Source organism: Magnolia sinica, chromosome 9 (assembly GCF_029962835.1).
Source record: "Magnolia sinica isolate HGM2019 chromosome 9, MsV1, whole genome shotgun sequence".
Lineage (NCBI taxonomy): Eukaryota > Viridiplantae > Streptophyta > Magnoliopsida > Magnoliales > Magnoliaceae > Magnolia > Magnolia sinica.
In genome coordinates, this window is record NC_080581.1 from 6,820,390 (window position 1) to 6,841,385 (window position 20,996).

The 20,996-nt window shown below is 42.2% G+C and overlaps 1 protein-coding gene across 1 annotated transcript; it reads left to right on the plus strand.

Annotated features, from left to right (window-relative positions):
* Nucleotides 1–3,610: 3,610 nt before the first annotated feature.
* On the plus strand, nt 3,611–4,522 carry LOC131256780 (putative glucose-6-phosphate 1-epimerase). Its single transcript, XM_058257824.1, has one exon. It carries the CDS (start codon nt 3,611–3,613, stop codon nt 4,520–4,522), a length of 912 nt encoding a protein of 303 aa, XP_058113807.1.
* The last annotated feature ends 16,474 nt before the right edge of the window (nt 4,523–20,996 follow it).

A 20,996-nucleotide genomic window follows, 5' to 3' on the forward strand; every position in this document is an offset into this window, starting at 1 on the left:
AGATTGATCCAAAACTTTTGTGGCCCATGATAAGTTTTTAATGATCAATCACCGGTTTCCTATGGTATGATCCACTTGGGATTTGCATCTACCTTATCTCAGGGAATGATTAATAAAATGATCCTTCAAAAGGGATGGACGGAGTGGATATAGAATACAGTAGATTTAGATGGGCCCTACTGTAAGGGTTGCGCAGTGGGTGAGGCTGCAGCCGCACCCAATTCATAATCAATTGTTGTGCCCACCAAGATGGGATTCACAAATCCAGCCCATCCATGATGTGTGTCTTACTTGGATGAGGGGTCAGACTAGGTTTTAGACGCATTCAAATTTGAAGCGAGCTCCACCAAATGCTTTTATATGTTTTGGGTATGTCTCACATGATTTTAGATGGTATTACCCACATGAGTTTCACTGCGTATAGAACTGATTTTTGAAATATGTTATAATTTGAAGGGGAACTATCAAATGCATGGTGTTAATGTTCAACACGCATCACAGTGGGGCCCACACAGCTTGACCTCATGGGACGTTCTCATGGGCTCGACAGCATAGAACCTTTTATATATATATATATATATATATATATAAGCTGTCCACCCATCTATCAAGATTATTTTAGGACGTGTGGTAGATCCAAACGTCAAGTGGACCACACAATAAAAAGCAGTTGGGCCATGGAAGTTTTGGATAAAGTTGATATTTGTCTTCCCTCCATCTATATTGTATAACCTTATGAACATATTGGATGGAAAATAAACGTCACGGTGGGCCATAAGAGGGTTTAAATGGTGGACGTCATTTTACTATTATTCTCTATGTTATGGTTCACGCGAGATTTGGATGAGGCTCATATTTTCGAACATGCTCTAAGATAATCTGTAAAAATAGATGGACAGTATGGATATAACACATACATTTGGGTGGGCCCCACGGAACTTAATGACATAAACACACGACCTTCGGTGGCATGTGGCACACCACGCAACCCGCGGCCTTTCAGTCGGGGACGCGGATTAGCTACTGAGAGGTTGAGTAGCTAGACTCGCGGCTGCTGAAGTGAGGTCACCAAAATTCTGTGGGATCCGCATGATGCATGTGTTGTATCCACACCGTTCATCTATTTGGAGATACCGATTTAGTGCATGAGACAAAAAATGACTTATATCCAAAGCTAGAGTGAACCTCACCACAGAAAACAGTTGAGAGAGTGATGTCCACCATTAAAAAGTTCTAAGGGCCACGAATGTTTTTGATCAAGCTGAAATTTGTGTTTTCCCTTCTTTCATGTCTGTCTTAACTTATGGACACGTTGGATCTCAGATAAACATCATAGTGGACCTTAGAAGGGTTTCAACGGTGGGCGTCACTCTTCCCAGTTTTTTCTGTAGTGGGGTCCACTCCAGATTTGGATCTGACTCATTCTTTGTCTCGTGCCCTAAAATGATCTCTCCAAATGGATGGATGGTGTGGATACAACACACACATCAAGGTGGGTCCGAGTCTGGCTACTCAACCTCTGAGTATCTAATCCGCATCCTTCAGTCGGAGATCGTGTTGGATTCAAATAATGAGAAGAGGTGTTCTGGTTCAAGAAGTCTTCTTTCTCCTTGTATTTATATTTTCTCACGTATCTTCTTTCGTAATTTTTATTTTATCGAAGAAAAGGTCTTTCCATCAAAAGAGCCTTATACTGGTAAACACCGCAATCATTCTCTCTCTTCACCTTTTCCTTTAAATCTTCTGTTTTATTTATTTATTATTTATTATTTGGGTTTCTGTTTTTTCACCATACAAACCTCTCTTTGCGTGTTTTGGATTGAATGGGCATGTGAGTCTCCTTGGATTGTTGATTTTGAATTTTCAGTTGTATGTGTTAATCTATGTTTTTACTTTTGCATTATATGTGAAGTTCAGTGGAGGTAGAGAGTAGAAACTGTTGTATCTATTTTTATTTTTTTTGGATGTAAGCGGTAAGCCAGTAAATTATTTACAAGTTGGATAGCTTGTAAATTGCTTACGTCCTTTAAATGGAGAGCATGTAAATGAAATCAGAGCTTTTCACCCATAAATCAAATGGGGTTGAAAGCTGTAAATGATTTACAGCCTGTAAACCATTTACAAGAAACTTTCTGCATCCAAACACAGATGGCAAGCCATTAACCTGTAAATTATTTCCAGTTAGCCTCATTTACAGGCATCCAAACAACCCCTAAAGTAACTTATGTATTTTTTCTATCTAATTTCCATTTTTATTCTTGTAATGGTTTTTATCGCTTCTTATATCCTTTTTGTTGCTGATTTCTTATATATATATATAAACACTAATTTTTTAAGACATTCCCAATATCTTGATGTCGAATATTGATCTTCAATACCTGATATCTTTAAGAGAATCTTTAATGAGACTAGGGTTTTCTCTCGTGTTGGTGAGGCGACCAAGAAATTTATTCATAGGAAAGAGGGTTAGAGAAGCTTACCTATCACACTTCTCAGTCAACATATCGTATGTTTTCATATCTTGTTTAATAACCGTGTGTAGGGATCACGGTTCAAGCATCCCATCCCAAACCTATTTATAATGATCACAACTATAGCGGGGCCCACTGAATCACTCAATCTGAATAATCCAACGGTTATATCTAAATCGATGATAATGTATGACCACTTGATAAGAGTCTTACAAATCATCTAGCAAAGCTAGCAGTAGATGGTCTAGCAAAGCTAGCAAGCAATGGGAGTCCAAACAAGCTCTATTGTAATAGAGCTGATCTTCCCAAACCTGTTAGGGACTCATTAGCCTCAGATAATGCAGGTGTGGAAATCATTAATTAGGATAAGGAAAGACAAGAAGGGCTGAACTGTTTACAGGAGGATTCAGTTTGGGATGTTTTTCTTTCACTTTTTCATTATGGACGTATTTATATATGGGCTCATATGATAGGCTGGATCCCTGATTTTTTTTTTTTTGTCTTTGTTTTTGTAGGGCCATGCCCGAATACATCGTGTTAATGATTGTTAATAGAATCCCCTTCTTAATAATAATAATAAAAAAAAACTAAAAAAAAAACTTTGAGCTAGGATAGTTAGCAAAAGATACTTTAAAAAGATAATTTACCTATGATTTCAAAATAAAGGATCATTTTATCCTTAATATCTATTTTATGGCAGGCGTGGCTCATCATGATGTTTTTATGACATCCATAATGTCCATTTGTTTGAGCCACACATTTTACTACATGAGCCAAAATTGATGGAGTTTCAAAACACAAATGGTGGCCCATACAAGAAGATATAATGGAGGTTAGATGCCAACCGTTCTTAGGCCCAGAGAAGTTTTGGATCAGGATAATCTTTGTCCCCATTTCTTCCTAGTGTGAATAAGGAAATGACTGGGTTGGATAGCATAGTAAATGGGCTAGGCATCTGGGTTGGATATCATAGTAAATGGGCTAGGCATCTGGGTTAGATAACTTATTATCCACGTACTTTTTGGTTGTTTACAAAACACAGTATGAATTTCTGAGCATCCAATTCTCTCTCTCTCTCTCTCTCTCTCTCTCTCTCTCTCATTTCATTTCAATTTCATTTGTAATTAGGGTTTTGGGAGATGTCGATGAAGAAGGTTGTAGTCGAGCAGTGCAAGGGCATCAATGACCTCGACAAGATCGTCTTGAGAGTGGCCTGTGGTTTCTTTGCCCAGGTGTATTTGTATGGGGGTCAAGTGACTTCTTGGAAGAATGACCATGGGGAAGAGCTGCTTTTCATGAGTAGTAATGCTATTTTCGAGCCTCCAAAAAACATACGTGGAGGGATTTCAATATGCTTTCCTCAATTCTCTAGTGATGGATCTCTTGAACAACAAGGGTTTGTAAGGAACAAGATTTGGAGTATTGACACCGATCCACCACCTTTCCCGACAAATAATTCCAATAAGGCTTTTGTTGATTTAATTCTAAAGCAATCTGAAGAAGATATGAAAACCTGGCCTCACTTTTATGAGTTTCGTCTAAGGGTAAATCTCAGTCCCAGTGGAGATCTGATATTGACATCCCGCATCCGAAATACCAACAGTAATGGAAAGCCGTTTTCTTTCAACTTCGCATATCATACTCATTTCTCTGTTTCTGATAACAGTTATGTGCGGGTAGAAGGACTGGAGACTCTTTATTATCTAGACAATCTAAAGGACAAGGAACTATTCACCGACCAAGGAGATGCAATAACGTTTGAATCGGAAGTTGACAAGATATATGTCAGCACACCAACCAAAATTGCAATTCTGGATCATGAGAAGAAGCAAACATTTATTTTGAGGAAAGAAGGACTTCCGGATGCTGTCGTATGGAATCCTTGGGACAGGAAAGCGAAGTCCATACCGGATTTGGGTAATGATGATTACAATCATATGGTGTGTGTGGACGCTGCAGCTGTTGAGAAGCCTATCACTTTGAAACCTGGCCATGAATGGAAAGGAACACAAGTACTGTGTCTTGTTCCTTCCAGTTACTGTAGTGATTAATTGGCATATGCTCTCGATAATGAAATCTAGCCGTTCGATTTGGGTAATGATGATTACAATCATATGCTGTGTGTGGACGCTGCAGCTGTTGAGAAGCTATCACTTTGAAACCTGGCCAGGAATGGAAAGGAGCACAAGTCCTGTGTCTTGTTCCTTCCAGTTACTGTAGTGATTAATTGGCATATGCTCTCGTCAATGAAATCTAGCCGTTCGTTCTCTCTCATGGTCAAACAAATTCCAAATCAGAATTCTGTTACCCTTTTTAATTATTTGTTGCTTCAGACAAATTCCAAATTTCAAATCAGAGTGTTTTGATAATATTAGATTAGTGTTTTGATACATACTATATTTATCATTTAGTTGTTTCTTTAAAAAATCTGTCAAATGAATGATGCTTTCCTTTAGTATTATTCCTCTAAGGAGAGAGTCTGAACTTGTTTTTGAATATATAATGCTTTGGTTTCTCGAAATTTATAAATAAATAAATAAATAAAGAAGAAGAAGAAGAAAGAAGAGTCATTTATTTAAAATCCACCTATCTTTTAATCTATTTACGAAAAATCACATATTTTTAAGTTATTTAAAGTAATCTTCCTACCCTTTTGCTCCGTTATCGATTTAACCGCTGACATCATACGGGCGTGGATTGGATACTGACAAGGTCAGTAGCCAAGTGACGTCACCAAGCTATGTGGACCCCACCATGATGCATGTGTTGTATCCATACCGTCCAACCATTTGTAGAGATCTTTTTATGGCTTTAAAAAGAGAATGAGATAGATCTAAATTTCATGTGGATCCACCACAGATAACCGTGGGAGCCATCACACCCACTGTTGAAACATTTATAGGGCCCACAGTGATGTATTTTTGAGATCCATCCTATTCATAAGTTAACATAGAGATAGATGAAGTGAAAACAAAAATATCAGCTTCATCGGAAACTACTGTGGCCATTAAGAAGTTTTGAACAGTGGATGTCACTGTTCCCACTATTTTCTATGGTGGGGTCCACTAGAACTTTAGATCCATCTCATTCTCTTTGTAATGCCATAAAACGATCTCTAAAAATGGTTGGACGGTATGGATACAACACATGCATCATGGTGGGGTCTACAGAGCTTGGTGACGTCACTTCAGTAGGGATTTGGCTACTGACCTTGTCAGTATCCAATCCGCGCCCACATCATACACGGTTGAGACATATGGCGTTGTATACGGTTGAGACTATAAATGGATTTCTCTTGACCATCACGGTGCGCCTACATGCAGTGGGGTCTCATACGGCAAATCACCCTGCTGTAATTCGCTGACAGCTCCGGCAGATAGAGGGGAGAAATCGGATTGCGTACTGAGTAAACTCAGTTGGGCCCACCTTGAATGTATGTCGTCTATCCATCTAATTTAATGGGTTGAGGCCAAAATTGAAGCATATCTAAGGATCAAGTGGATCATACCACATGAAACAGTGGGGATAATGATTTCCACCATTGAAACCTTCCTAGGCGCTACACGGATGTTTTATTTGTCATCCAACCTGTTCATAAGATCATACGGACATGGATGAAGGGAAAACACAAATATAAGCTTGATCCAAAACTTCTGTGGCCCCTGAGATTTTTTCAACATTGGATGTTCAATTCAACTATTTTCTGTGTTGTGGTCCATTTGAACATTTTATATGTTTAATTTTTTGTTTCAAGCCATAAAATTATCTGTTAAAATGGATGGATGGTACGATAAAATACATAAATAATAAATCATAAGGGACATTACAGAGTTTACTTTGCTCACCAGGTTGAGTAGCGAAACTCGCTAATGAAGTGACGTCACCAAGTTGTCTGAGGCACTATGATATGACGCTACTGACAGTTTGAGTAGCGAGTCTGCTACTGAAGTGACGTCACTAAGTTATGTGGGCCCCACTATAATAAATGCGATGTATCCACACCGTCTATACATTTTGAGATATCATTTTAGGGCTTGAGCCAAAGAACGAGTCAGATAAAAAGCTGTAGTGGATCCCACCACAGAAAACAGTGGGGAGAGTGATTCACACAGTTGAAACTATCCTAAGGCCCACCATAATGTTTATTTGAAATCCAACCTATTCAAAAGTTAAAAAAGACATTAAATAATGGAAAACATAAATATCAGCTTGATCTAAAACTTCTGTGGCCTTTAAAAGTTTTTAATGGTGGACGTATTGTCAATGTTTTTTATGCTGGAGTGTGTGCTGGGGTCCACTGGAGCTTTGGATTTAACTCAGTCTTTGGATATTGCCTAAAATGATCTCTTCAAATGGATGGAAGGTGTGGATACAAAACATACATCATGATAAGGCCCACGGAACTTGGTGACGTCACTTCAGTAGCGACTCTCGCTACTCAACCTGTTAGTACCTAATCCGAATCCGCGCCCATTATGATATATGTGTTGTATCGTGATAACTGCAAGCAAATAAATGCATGCATAAAGCAGGGGAGGTCAAACCGCACGCACTGAGATACGAGATCACATCAGTCGGATTGGGATCATATCCGGTAATCCAAACCATCGACTCCATTGGTCTTATTGTATATTGGTGGCAATCAATTAAAAAAAATAAAAATAAATAAAAAATCCTCTCATTAGGAATACCTTAACACTGATCATTCAACTCTTTTCCTTTGAACGTAGACCGCCATCTTAACCGTTTCTAATGGACCATTGATTGAACGTTTAGGATCTTCCAGTGTTGATCTCTTTAGAGAGACTCCCCAGCAGCAGCTTCTTTCCATACTCCGTTGGCTGCAAAACATCTTTTAGCACCACATTGCATGGATGCACTCCTTTTCATTACCTTCTTAAATCTATTACCGGACTATGTCCGTACCGTTGTGATTTTAGATGGACAGTTTAGGTTTTCCCGTTAGTGTGATATGGATGCTCCATCCACAAATTGTCATCCACGGTGGAGCCCACGATTCGTACGGCCTGGAGCGGAGATTACGTCATCGTTGGGTAAGCCGCGGGAAAACTCACGTACTTACGGGCGCGGATTGGCTACTGGCAAGTTGAGTAGCAAGACTCGAACTGAAGTGACGTCACCAAGTTCTGTGGACCCCACTATGAAGTATGTTTAGTATCCACGCCGTCCATCCATCTGGAGAGATCATTTTAGCTAAGATGCAAAAAATGAGTCACATCCAAAGCTCCAGTGGACCCCACCAGAGAAAACAGTGGGGAGAGTGACACCACCGTTAAAAACTTCTAAAGTCCACGAAAGTTTTATATCAAGCTGATATTTGTGTTTTCCCTTCTTTAATGTCTTTGTTAACTTTTGAACAGGTTGGATTTCGAAAAAGCATCATGGTGGGCCTTAGGAAGGTTTCAACGGTGGGCATCAATCTTCCTGCTGTTTTCTTTGGTGGGATCCATTAAAGCTTTGAATCTTCCTCATTCTCTAGGTCATACCTTAAAATAATATATCCAAATGAATGGACGTTGTGGATACAACACATCCATCATAGTGGGTCCACATAACTTGATGACGTCACTTCTTTAGCGAGTCTCGCAACTCAACCTGTCTGTATCTAATCCGCGTCCCGTACTAACACCAAAGTCAACCCCATGCAAATGCCATAATTTCGACGGACGCGGATTGCGGGGTGTGCCTCACACCACCGATCTCCGTATTGATGTGGCAAACTAATGTGGCCCCACCATAATGTATATTTTATATCCACACCCTCCATCCATTTATAGACATCATTTTAGAGTATGTATCTAAAAATGAGATAGATCTAAGTCACAAGAGGACCACACCATAGAAAGCACTGGGACACTAAGACCTACGGCTGAAAACTTCTTGTGGGCCAGAAACGCTTTGGATCAAGCTGATATTTGTATTTTCCCTTCACCCTAGTCTTTGAGACATAGAGAACAGGTTGGATGGCCAAATAAAAAAACGTCGTAGTGGGCCCTAGGAACGTTTCAACTTTGGGCTTCATTGATCCCACTACTCTCTATGGTGTGGTCCACTAGAACACTGATTCTGCCTCATTTTTGTTTAAAGCCCGTACATGATCTCATAAAATGGATGGACTGTGTGGATATAATACATACAACATGTTGGGCCCACAGAAGTTTCGACTCTGTCGCGATTAAGGATCCATAGGACGTCTCCACACAGGGGGGCCCACATACTAAGTGGTCAGTTGATCAAAGCCATCCATATTGTGGAATCTATTCCACAAGGGTCGCTTGAGGAAAAAGACTTTGAACGATGATTGTAACCATCAGGCGAACGGATAAGTTTAAAACAATGAAAAGGAAACTTTCAATGTCTCTCACTAAGTCTAAAAATCGAAGGTTTGGATCACGAATTAAGAGTGAATTTGAAAAATAACTAGACTACGGACGGTTATCATCATCGGGATATCTATGCATGTGGGTCCCAGTGAATGTTAACAAACGTAGTATAATGAGTGGTGACAGGTGACAGAGACAAAACAAACTCATTTTAACTTGTACGATCCATGACTTCCCTCTCTTGAATCCAGATTACTTTCTATTTTCTGGGTTAGTTACAAAAACCGCATGCCTTTTGGTCTATTTCCGACCTCACCATCTCTATCTGCCTGACCCAATGCCCAACTCACCATGAAACCCGTCTTGAAATCCACCAAGAAACAAGAAACGGAGAACCGACCTCACCATATCTTCCCCGCCATCCGACCCTTCCCTCCGCTACCCCCCTTCCGCCATGTCATCATCATCGTCCTCCATTAATCCATCCGACTTTGTCTGCATTGGCATCCTCGGCAGTGGTGAACGCAGAACCGTTGAAAAGGTCTGCCACCGCCTGACGGGCCAAATCTATGCCCTCAAGATCATCCGTGGGCCCCACGATAAAATCATCTGCCGCCAAATCTACCACGAGATTGGTATCCTCTGTGAAACCGAAAGTCCCTTCATCATCCGCTGCCATGGCTACTCTGAAGAGAACGGTGACATCAAAATCCTCCATGAATATATTGGAAACCGTGGATTCTTGCAAATCCAAAACTAGAGGTGGGCATTGAGCGAGTCGAGTCGAGGTGGGCCAAGCTTGGCTTGGCTTGTCCATGATGTACTCGAGTTCGAGCTCGAGCTCGAGCTTGGCCTCAAGCTCAACATTGAAGCTTGGCTTGTTTGCCAAAGCTGTCGAGTCGAGTTCGAGTCGAGCTAGTGGTTCGAGTCGAGTCGAGCTCGAGCTTGTTGGGTGAGAGAGTAATGGATTTTGTTCTTGATCCTCCTCCATTGATAAAAAATTCAAAAATCTTAAGAGAATCAAAGCAAAACCCGATGAAAAAACCAAACAAAGCTTTGAATCAGATGAGGAAACCTGTAAGAACCGATCGGTTCTTCATCTTCTTTCACCAGCAGAGATCCAAGTACTAGAAAAAAAAACAGAGCAGAACATAGATCGGAAATCCAAGTAAAGAGCTCTAGCCAATCAGATCATTAGATTTCCTTGAAGCTCTAACAAATCTAAGAAGAACCTATCTCGAATTTCTGGGGTTTCTCACCTAAGAAGTAGATCTCAAGAGATTGAAATCATACTATTGTGGAGTTGAAATGAAAACTGGTGGTGGTGGTCAGGGCGGGCGTGTGGCTGGCAGTGTGCAGAGAAAGAGAAGAAAGGGAAAGGGAAGGGGGTGCGTGCGGTCGGGTAGAGACTCTAGGGTTTATTTTTTATTTTTTTATTTTTAAGTTTAAACTTAAACTTATATTAATATTATATATATATATACATAAATATAATATTTAATATATTTATTAATCGAGCCGAGTCGAGCTCAAGTTCGAGTCGAAATGCCCCATGGGCGAACTTGGCTTGAACTCAACTCGAGCTTCAAATAAATAGCTTGGCTTGGCTCGAATCGGCCATTCAAGCCGAGTCAATCCGAGCTGACTCGAGCCGAGTCGAGCGAGCTTTTCGAGCTAGCTTGACTCATGAACAGCCCTATCCAAAACCATGTCCATACCGTGTGCAAGTTTTGTGAAGATTGAAATAGGTGAGTGTAATTTGTGGAGCTCGAATTAGACAGGACTGGGCTCCCTTCTCCTGATTGAAGGAATCCAGATTCCTCCTGAGATGCGGCAGTTGAAAGTAAATCAATTCCTTGGTAAGGCTGGCCCTTTGCCTCCATCGGCAGTTTTTCGACTCCTCACCAAGAAGTGATCAATCTCATTTTCCAAGCGGGTTTCTGCTTATCCCTAGGCCTAGACAAGCCTTTTTGGCCATTCACTCCATCAGAAAATTTCTCGGTAAAATCAGCATGGGGCTTATATAGATCAGGTCAGGATCGCAAAGGGTGGGCCAGATGGGTATGCCATACAATCCTTCCCCCAAAAATCTCCCTCTTGGTCTGGAGAATCTTGGTGAAAGCGGTGCCAGTTGAGGTCGCGGTGCAAGCTAGGGGCATCCATTTGGCTTCTAGATGCGTTTGTTGTGAGGGAAGTTTGGCTCAGGGCCGAGTTAGCCATGATAGCGAGTCAATTTGTCACCTGTGCTTGATGGTGGCTTGGCGAAAACGGTCTAGGACTTCGTCGGGAGATGGTTCGGGATCAACATCCAGGGAGCTTCATCAGTGGAACAGAGGCTGTCCTAATGGTGGTCTATTCCGGCAGCAAGAATGCATCAGTCCGTTGCCTAAAAACTGGCCCCCTGCTTTGTTCTCTGGGAAACTTAGAAGGCGAGAAACGCGGCGATCTTCGAGAGGATCAAGCCATCGATTCACAAGTTGATCGCCCATGTCAATTGGTGGATTGACTTCATCGGGAGCCAAGGAAAGGCAGAGGCGTCGAGCCCCCTCCCCTCCAACATGAGTGCCCGGGCAGCCGATCAACATCCACCATCACTCGGGGGTCCCTCTCCTCTAAGAGCTATAGATACTCCTCCCCCAATTGCATCATTTTCCTCGGCTCACTCTCGGTTTCCAGTTCTAGTAGTGAAATGGCAGAGGCTCCTCAGCAGCTAGGTCAGGATCAATGTGGACGGGTCGGCTTTAGGGAACCCAGGATTATCAGGTGGAGGAGGAATTTGTAGAAGAGATAAAGGAAAATTTCTCTTTGCTTTTACTGAAGGCTATGGTTTCAGTTCCAACATTCACGTTAAACTCAGGGCCATCCATGATGGATTACATGTGTGCCTTAGCAAAGGACTGAAGAAGATTATAGTTGAATTGGACTCCCAACCAGTAATCAATTTCTTGGTAGGAGCAACATCTCCAGGCTGGAAATGGAGATCCTGGATATCCAGAATTCAATTTATGTCATCTAGGGGTCAGGTGGTGTTCTCCCATATTCTCAAAGAGGGTAACGCCCCAACGGACGCCATGACTTGTTTTTCAACTCATTTTTTGGCCTCCTACCTGTTGCAGAAATAACAACATCACCACCACTAAGATGGCAAGCGCAATCCAGCCACAAATTCCCAAGTTGTCCAAGGACAACTACGAAAACCGGTGTATATAAATGAAGGCCTTGTTCAGATCTAAAGATCTTTGGGAGATCATCACCGATAGGTACAAAGATCCCACAAGGAGCAAGAAGCCGCCTATATTGCCGAACAAAAAGCCACTCTCAAGGATCAAAGGAAAAAAGATAAGAAGGCTCTTTTCCTCATCTATCAAAGGTTGGATTATTCCACCTTTGAACGGATCACGGAAGTGACATCATGCAAGCAAGCATGGGAGGGCCTTAGCACCATCTTTAAGGGTGTTGATAGTGTCAAGAGGGTTTGGCTCCAAACCTTAGAGCTGAGTTCGAAGCAACTCACTTGAAGGAAGGTGAGAATATTGCCAATTATTTTTCATAGTTGCTTGTAATTGTCAATAACCTAAAAAGAAATGGTGAGAAGATTGAAGATGTCCAGATGATTTAAAAGATACTTCGATCACTCACAACCAAGTTTGAGCATGTGATTGTGGCGATCGAAGAATCAAAAGATATTGAAAAACTCTCAATTGAGGAGCTGATGGGGTCATTGCAAGTTCATGAGCAACGAATGTAGAAGAATGCCAGTTTCATGGTGGTGGAACAAGCTTTGGAGTCAAGATTGACTCTGAATGATCAAAAGGGCAGACGTGGAAGTTTATAATGTGGTGGACGTGTTACTAGCAATCGAGCAAGAGGCAGAGGGCGTAGATACCAACAAAGCCATGACTAAAACTAGCAGAAGAATACCAATTTTCGTGGAAGAGGAAATGGTAGAGGCAGATCGATGCGTGGATGAGAAAGTATAAAGAACATCCAATGCTATAATTGCAACAAACTTGGCCACTATGCATTTGATTGTCGGAGCAAGCCGGTGAATAAAGACGAGCGATCTAACTATGCCGAAGCATCAGGTCATGAAAAAGAAAGCTCCACACTTCTCCTTGCACAAGAGAAAGGCGGTGATCAGTAGGATGTACGGTATCTTGACACGGGTGCAAGCAATCACATGTGCGGTGATAAAAAACTCTTTATGGAACTCACAGAGTTCATGATGATGTAACGTTTGAAGACTCATTAAAAACTCAGGTGAGAGGTAAAGGTAAAATTAAAATTTACCAGAAAAATGATGAGCCAATTCATCTCCAATGTGTATTATGTACCCAACATGAAAAACAACATATACTTGAAGAAGGGTATATAGTACATATGGAGAACTCAATTATGTCATTGAAAGATGCATGTATGAGACTTGTGGCGCAAGTCCAAATGGTGAAGAACAGAGTGTTTCCCACTCCATATAAACACAAGGCTCGAGAAATATTTTTATGGAAGTGCAAATAATGATTCATGGAAGTGGCATCTTTGGTTTGGCCATCTAAATTTTAATAGCCTTAAACTCCTATCCTCATCAAGCACAGTACATGGTTTGCCTGTTATTGAAGTTCCAAAACATATATGTGAGTCGTGTATACTTGACAAACAGCAAATGAACTCGTTTCCAAGTGGAGTGTCCTAAAGAGCAAAGGAGCCACTACAACTAGTTCACACTGACATTTGTGGACGATTGGATCCACCCTCTCTTAGAAGTAATAAATATTTTATTACCTTCATTAATGATTTCAGTAGAAAATTGTGGGTTTACTGTATTAAAGAAAAGTCTGTGGCTTTGTTGTCTTTAAAAGTTTCAAAGCCTGAATTGAAAATGAAAGTGGTTATAAAATCAAGGTCTTTAGATCTGACAGAGGTAGGGAGTACACCTCAAATGCGTTTCGAGATTATTGTAGGAAACAAGGAATCAAGTAGTAGCACACTGCAGCCTACACACCACAGTAGAATGGAATCGCGGAACGAAAAAACTGCACCATCCTCAACATGACAAGGACCATGTTGAAAGAGAAAGGCCTACCAAAGAGCTTATAGGGAGAGGCAGTTGCATGTACTGCATATCTGCTCAATCAGTGTCCCACCAAAAGCGTCAGCTTTATGACACCACAGGAGGCATAGAGCAGCTACAAGCCGAGCGTGGCACACCTTAAAATCTTCAGGTGTGTTGCCTATGCTCAAGTTCCAAAAGTAAGAAGGAAAAACCTCGATGATCGTGGCGAGAAGTGTATCTTTATCGGCTATAGTGAAGAGTCAAAGACATAAAAGCTCTACAACCTACTAAACAATAAGCTGGTGGTGAGTAGAGATGTGGTGTTTTGTGAGGAAGAAGCTTGGAAATGGAATGAGGTACATTGGACTAAAGAAAAGCAGGTCGAGGTTGAAGAATACGAAGAAGAGGGACATAAGAATCAAGAGTAGACACCCACAATACCTTCAACTAAATCGTTTGCACGCAGAAGTTCAGGAGCACGTTCCATCTCTCCTAGAAAAACTCTATCAAATCAAAATTCAGCTAGCACATCTTCATCTAGCTTTCTTTCACCTTTGGCTTGAATTAAAATGAGAGGCCTCAATGAGATCTACACTGAAATTTGTTTTACTTATATGCGGATCATGAGCCTCTTACGTTCGAGGAGGTCGTGAATGAAGAATGCTGGAAAACATCTATGGAAGAGGAAATCCATGCCATCGAGAAGAATCAAACATGAGAGCTAACATCACTTCCTAAAGGCTAGAAGACCATTGGTCTCAAATGGGTGTATAAAATCAAGCGAAATGATGATGGTAAGATCGAACGGTATAAGGTAAGACTCATAGCAAAAGGCTACAAACAGAAATATGGAGTAGACTATGAAGAAGTGTTCACCCTCATTGCTCACCTTGACAATGTGAGGATGATTGTCTCCCTTGCAGCACATCACAGTTGGATGATCTACCAACTAGATGTAAAATCTGCATTTGTAAATGGAGTACTCGAGGAAGAAGCCTGTGTTGACTAGCCTGAAGGTTTTTTCATGCAAGGGAAGGAACACAAGGTGTATCGACTAAAGAAAGCTCTGTATGGGTTGAAACAAGCCCCACGAGCTTGGAATGCACATATCGACGACTATCTTTAAGAGAATGGCTTTACTAAAAGTTCGTATGAGCATGTAGTTTACATAAAAAAGAACACTCATGGCGATATGCTCATAGCCTGCTTATTTGTTGATGATTTGTTGTTCACTGAAAATAACCAGATGATGTTTGAAGAATTCAAGTAGGTTATGTTCAAAGAGTTCGAGATGACTGATGGAGGCATAATGTCATTCTTTTTGGGCATCGAAGTGAAGCAACAAGTTGGCGACATTTATATATCTCATAAGAAGTACACAAATGAACTTCTTGAGAAGTTTCAGATGGTCAACTATAAAGCCGTAAATACACATGTTACAACAGGCCTGAAGTTCACAAAAGATGGAGAAGGAAGAAACGCCGACTCAACTCGAGCCTAATCAGAAGCTTAAGGTACCTCACAATTACTGGGCCAGATATAGTCTACAGTATTAGGCTTTTAAGCCGGTATATGGAAGCGCCAAAAAAGTCACACTCGCTAGCTGTAAAACGAGTATTGAGGTATATTAAAGAGATTATTGAATTCAGTCTCTTTTATCCGTACGATGATGAGGCAATGTTGTATGGATACTCTGATAGTTTTTTTTTTCTCGAAAGGAGCTATTTCATGATTCTGGACAAAAAGGGCTATACAGCCTACACCATACTGCAGGCCCTTCGGGCAGCTCCAACTACAAAAATAAGCTGGGGGGCCCCATCGTATAGGGACTCAATCTAGCCACCTATGCACAAGAGAAAAAAACTCAAAAAAAAAACCCGACAAAAAACTAATCTAGAAACAGGACTAGACGGTCCTGACTATACCTAGCCCGACCCTATCTAGGAAAATCAGGCCGCGCACGTGCCTTGGGAGAGAGGCCATGTAAACATGGAGAGAAGTAGCATGACTGTCACTCCCTTCCCGGGCCATACCATCTGTCGGGCCATTTCCTTCTCGTTGAATATGGTTGAAGGTGAAGATGCCGAACTACATCAACCGCTTGATCCTAGCAAGCCATGGCTTCCACCTCCAAGGGATGCTGGATTTCCCTAAGAGCAAATCTACTACCACTTTCGAATCAGATTCGACTGCCACATTCTTTAGCCCTCTATCTAGGCAAATAGACATCCCATCATAAATCACTTGCAACTTTGCTAAGTTGTTGGACCCTACTCCGTAGCTTGTAGAGAAGGCAAGAATGAAGTCACCATTGTCCTTATGACAAATTTACCCTCCACCTGAACTTCTGGGGTTCCCTCTCGCCGACCCGTCAACATTTAACTTGACCCAATGTGGGGGCGGAGTCTTCCATTTGATGACAACAGAGCTGGGACTGCGGTGATCCATCTACCGGGATGTGGGGTTGGATCTTTGAATATCGATGATCGGGCTGAAACTAATGTCTTCTCCAATCACTAATTTAGCCCACCATTTGATACGGGCGATGGAGGCCCTGATTTGCATAGGCTTGTTATCATATATGGATTCGTTTCTAGCGTGCCATATTTCCCATAGTATAAGGAAAGGAAGCTGATATTTGACTTTGGCTAGGGCGCAACCAGGGGTCGCTGCTCTTCTTCATTGAAGAAATCTACCTACAACCGATTGATGAGGCTGCGTGGCCACCCCAAATAGCACATTGAAGTGGGACCAAATGAAAGTTGCCTGATGGCCATAAAGGAAGAGGTGGGGAATGGTTTCAATGTCAAAGCTTGCCGATTGATCTTCCTCATAGCACAGGCATTTGGAAGCCAAAGCAATACCTCTAGATTGAATTCTATCATCTACTGGTGTTGCCCTCTGCACCAATCTCCAAATGAAAAGAGAAATTTTTGGAGGAAGTTTGCTTTGCCATACCCAATTGGTCCACGTTGCTGTCGGGGATGTCCCTCTATTTAATTTCTAACCCAATTTGAGTGTGAAAGCCCTCGAAGAGTCATGTGGCTAGAAGCACTCTGCCCTATCTTCCGATATTGCAAAACCTCCTTGGAATATCGCATCGAGGATTTCTTGGGGTAATAAGGCAAACACCCTAGATGGTGGAAGAGGCCCTGCTACACCCAGGAAATCTCTCACTTGTAGGTCTCTTAGGGCCTCTAGGATAGGCCTATCAACAAGCTGCTAGAGAGGGCCCAATCCGATCTAGTTGTGTCCACAGATTGAGGTCTCCCCTGCCAACCTGCCACTGCACATTTTCTGACAGAATGGGGAGGAAGTCTCTGATTTTTCTCCAAATGAGGGAGGATTTGAGATGCGTGAGACTAAGGTCGTCCGTGTTTAGGTCCCCATGATGTTTGGTCTGCATGAGTGACGCTTAGGGACCAACGTTCTCACCATATTTGAGAACCCAAGCCATCTTCATTCTAAGGGTAGCCATGACCTCTTTCAGTCTTCTAATCCCCAACCCACTTTCCTCGATTGGCCTATCTATTTTCTTCCACACTATCCACTGCATTTTGCTTTTACCATCAGCCTAGCCTCAAAAAATCTAGCAAAATGTCGCTCTAGATTTTTTAGCACCTAACCTGGAACATACATCGCTACCATGATGTGAATCGGAAGACTCCCCAGCATGTGCCTGATGAGTGGTGATCTCCCAGCTTGAGAAATCTTCCTGCCTGCCCAACCGCCGATTCTTCTGTTCACCTTGTCAAGAAGAAACTAAAATTCAGTTATCTTAAGTTGAATTAAGATACTTTGATAGTGATTGGGGAGGTGACCAAGATGAAAGAAAAAGTACTACAGACAATGCTCTCTATCTTGGGTTGACAACATTCACATGGAATTCAAAGAAGCAGAGTGTGGTCGCCCTGTCCACATGTGAAGTTGAGTACGTAGCAGCTTCATCCACTGTATGTGAGGCGATCTGGCTAAGGAACTTACTGTTGAGGGTCAAATATTGCATATCAGACCCATTTATTGCATGGATTTACAAGCATGATACCGTTTAATAGCCTGATTTAATTGTATTTGTGATGCAGAGTGTATTTACAAGCATGAACTGACAAAGGGTGCTTAAACCATGGATTTGACGCTCTGATGACACCTAAGGCAAGGGATGGACTCCAGGGGACCAAGATCGATGGAATTACACACCAGGGATCCGAGAAAATCAAGTTATTCACGTTAAAGAGGCCCGAAATTGGTGAAAAATGCAAGATCATATAGTTCTCACCATCTGATTGGCTCAAAACTTCATACATGGCCTGAGGGCCATAAATTAACCGTACATATCAAATTTCAGCCCTCGGATCACTATGGAAGCAACCTAACTGACAGATCAGCCCATAAACCGTTGATTCTGGGCCCACCTGATATCTGGAACTGTCTCAACTTTTGTCTCGACAGTTTAAATAAGATGAGAAAGTAAATGGCTGGATCAGATTTTCAAATCACATCACATTGGGGCTTGTATGTGAGGCGTGTACACTGCACGTCTACACGTGCCGAGCCGCACCGAACCACGTTACGCGGGTCAGCAGCGCTGACCCGCATCTCCTTCTCAAATACGGCAACTGCCGTTTCACGTAAAACGGACGGACGCTGTCTATTTTTACGGACGCTAGTGGGCCCCACAGAGCATACGTACGGACAATCCAAACCGTCCATCGTGTAGAGGGCCTCGACTACTACAAAACCTTGCTGAACTTTTGGACCCATGCAAGCACACGTGCGCGATACAGAGGCCACAAACAGGCGGTCCTGCGACGTTCAAAACGATTTTTGAGGTGATTTCTTCTCTGAGCCGCGTCAATGGACGTTCAAAACCACCCATTCTTGACTGAAATTTCATCCTGAATCTAATGGACGGGGTGGATTTCTCCGAAAATACCTCTGTGGGGCCCACCGAACACGTCAGCGCCTCTGCGTACGCCTTACGCGCGTTTGGGAAAACCGGAAGTTGCGGGAAGTTGTGGGCCGCCGTCCGTGAACGAATCAGCGATCTAAGCCATCCATTTGATCATACACGGGGTGCTTACACTCGCCATGCTGGCAGATTTCAAAGAAGGGAAACCTCCTCCTCTCAAACTGAGTCCAAACGTAAACAGTTAAGCGTTTCCTGTTACAGAAGCAGAGTTCCGCAAGGAATCTGCCGCGAAGGATTTCGCAATCCGGCCAGGCCTCTCCTGCACAGCCCCTGGCACCTATAAAGAGAGAGAAGAAAGAGAAAAAAGGGAAGCTGGAACATGAGAGGGAGAGCAGAGAAACCGTGGGTGGCGGTCTTGGCTTTGAAGAAAGAAGAGATCAGCATGTGAGCTGGGCTTTCTGCTAGACGTGGCTGGAGGGATTCAAGCTGTTGGCAACGTGTGGAGGACAGAAGAAAGGAAGACAGAGAGAGAAGATGGGAGAGAAAAGATAAGAAGTTTTTCTTATTTTTCTTTTATTTTTTCGTTTTCTCTCTCTTTTTATTTGCTTTGAGTCCAAGCCATTCATGTCTGGCTAAACCTCTTAGCTAGGGCTAAGAGGTGAAGCCTGTTTCGAGATGGGAGATTTTACTGTGTGCCTTTAATTCATAAACTGGATTTGATATAGTTGATTATTGAAGGAATATTTTTCTTAGTCTTTTATGGTCTGTTGTGACTGAAATTACAATGGGTTTGCAATGGCTTTGAGTATTTCTTCCCCTTTTTTATGTTTATGAAGTCAGGAACCCCTGTTGTTCATCATTGTCCAATGGGCATGGTAGGATGACAGTACCCTTCCTGATCCTCATACATTGTTGGTTGGTTGGTAATTAGTTTAATTCTGTTGTTTACTTTGTCTCCTGGGCATGGCTTGGTGATGAAATCCATTCTAATTCATATACCTTTCATCTCTTGAAAACTATATCAAAGGAAGTCTAGTCAAATTCCATGATTTCTGAAGCAGGCATAATTTCTCCCTGATCTCTACAAGTGGATCCTCTGAATCCCTAGTTTCCTTCCTCTGAATTCCTTAAAGTTTTAGATAATTATTCTACAATTATTTCTTAAATTCTATTTGGTTTAGATCACATCTTAGTCTAGTTCTAGTTCTACTTGGTTTCAGATAACGTACAGGTATCAGTCCCTGTGGATTCGACCTCGGTCTTACCGAGTTTATTACTACATCACAACCCTATACTTGGGGAGTGAACACTTACTAAAGGAGTTGAAGCATCCACATGAGGAATCCACTGTTATATACGTGGACAACGAGTCGGTAATCGAGCTTGCAAAAAATCCAGTACAACATGAAAGAAGCAAGCACATCGACACAAGATATCACTTCCTCAGAGATCAAGTAAAGGAGAAATTGATAAAGCTGGAATACTGTCACACCACTGAACAAGTGGCAGACATCTTCACCAAAGCATTGCCGACTGACACGTTCAGGAGACTTAAATCAATGCTCAGAATGAAGCAGGTTTTTATCAGGGCGATCACGTTGGATTCGGGGCAAGTGGTGGATTCTTCTGCTGCAATGAAGGATGAGGCAGTGAGGTTTTTCCACAGGATGTTTTCGGCTGGGGCCCCTGACGTTGGGGAGGATCTACTTGAAAACATTCCTAGTCTTGTCTCAGCTGAAGACAACATTTTCCTCATGGCCCCCCCGTCTTTGCTTGAGGTAAAAGATGTGTTGTTAGCCCTTCCTGTCGATGGTGCGCCGGGCCTTGATGGCTTTTCGGGAGCCTTCTTCTTTGGGTGCTGGGACATAGTGGGGCAGGACCTGCTCTTGGCTGCCAAAGCAGTTTTTCGTGGAAGCCCCTTTCCTAAGGCCTTCACAACTTCGCTGATTTGCCTTATCCCAAAAGGGGACGCTCCGTCAACATTTGTAGATTACCGACCCATCAGTCTCTGTAACTGTGTCTACAAAATTCTTGCGAAGATTATATCTACGAGACTTGCTATGATTCTCCTAAATCTGATTTCTCCTAAGCAAGGTGCCTTCGTTCAAGACAGATCTATCGTAGAGAATATTGTGTTAGCTCAGGAGATAGTCAGAGATATAAATAGGAAAGTTATAGGTGGCAATATTTTGATGAAAATTGATTTGGAGAAGGCTTATGAC

Bases quoted from the DNA above. Each gene is read 5' to 3' on its own strand.
- LOC131256780 (XM_058257824.1), top strand. From the start codon at position 3,611: ATGTCGATGAAGAAGGTTGTAGTCGAGCAGTGCAAGGGCATCAATGAC.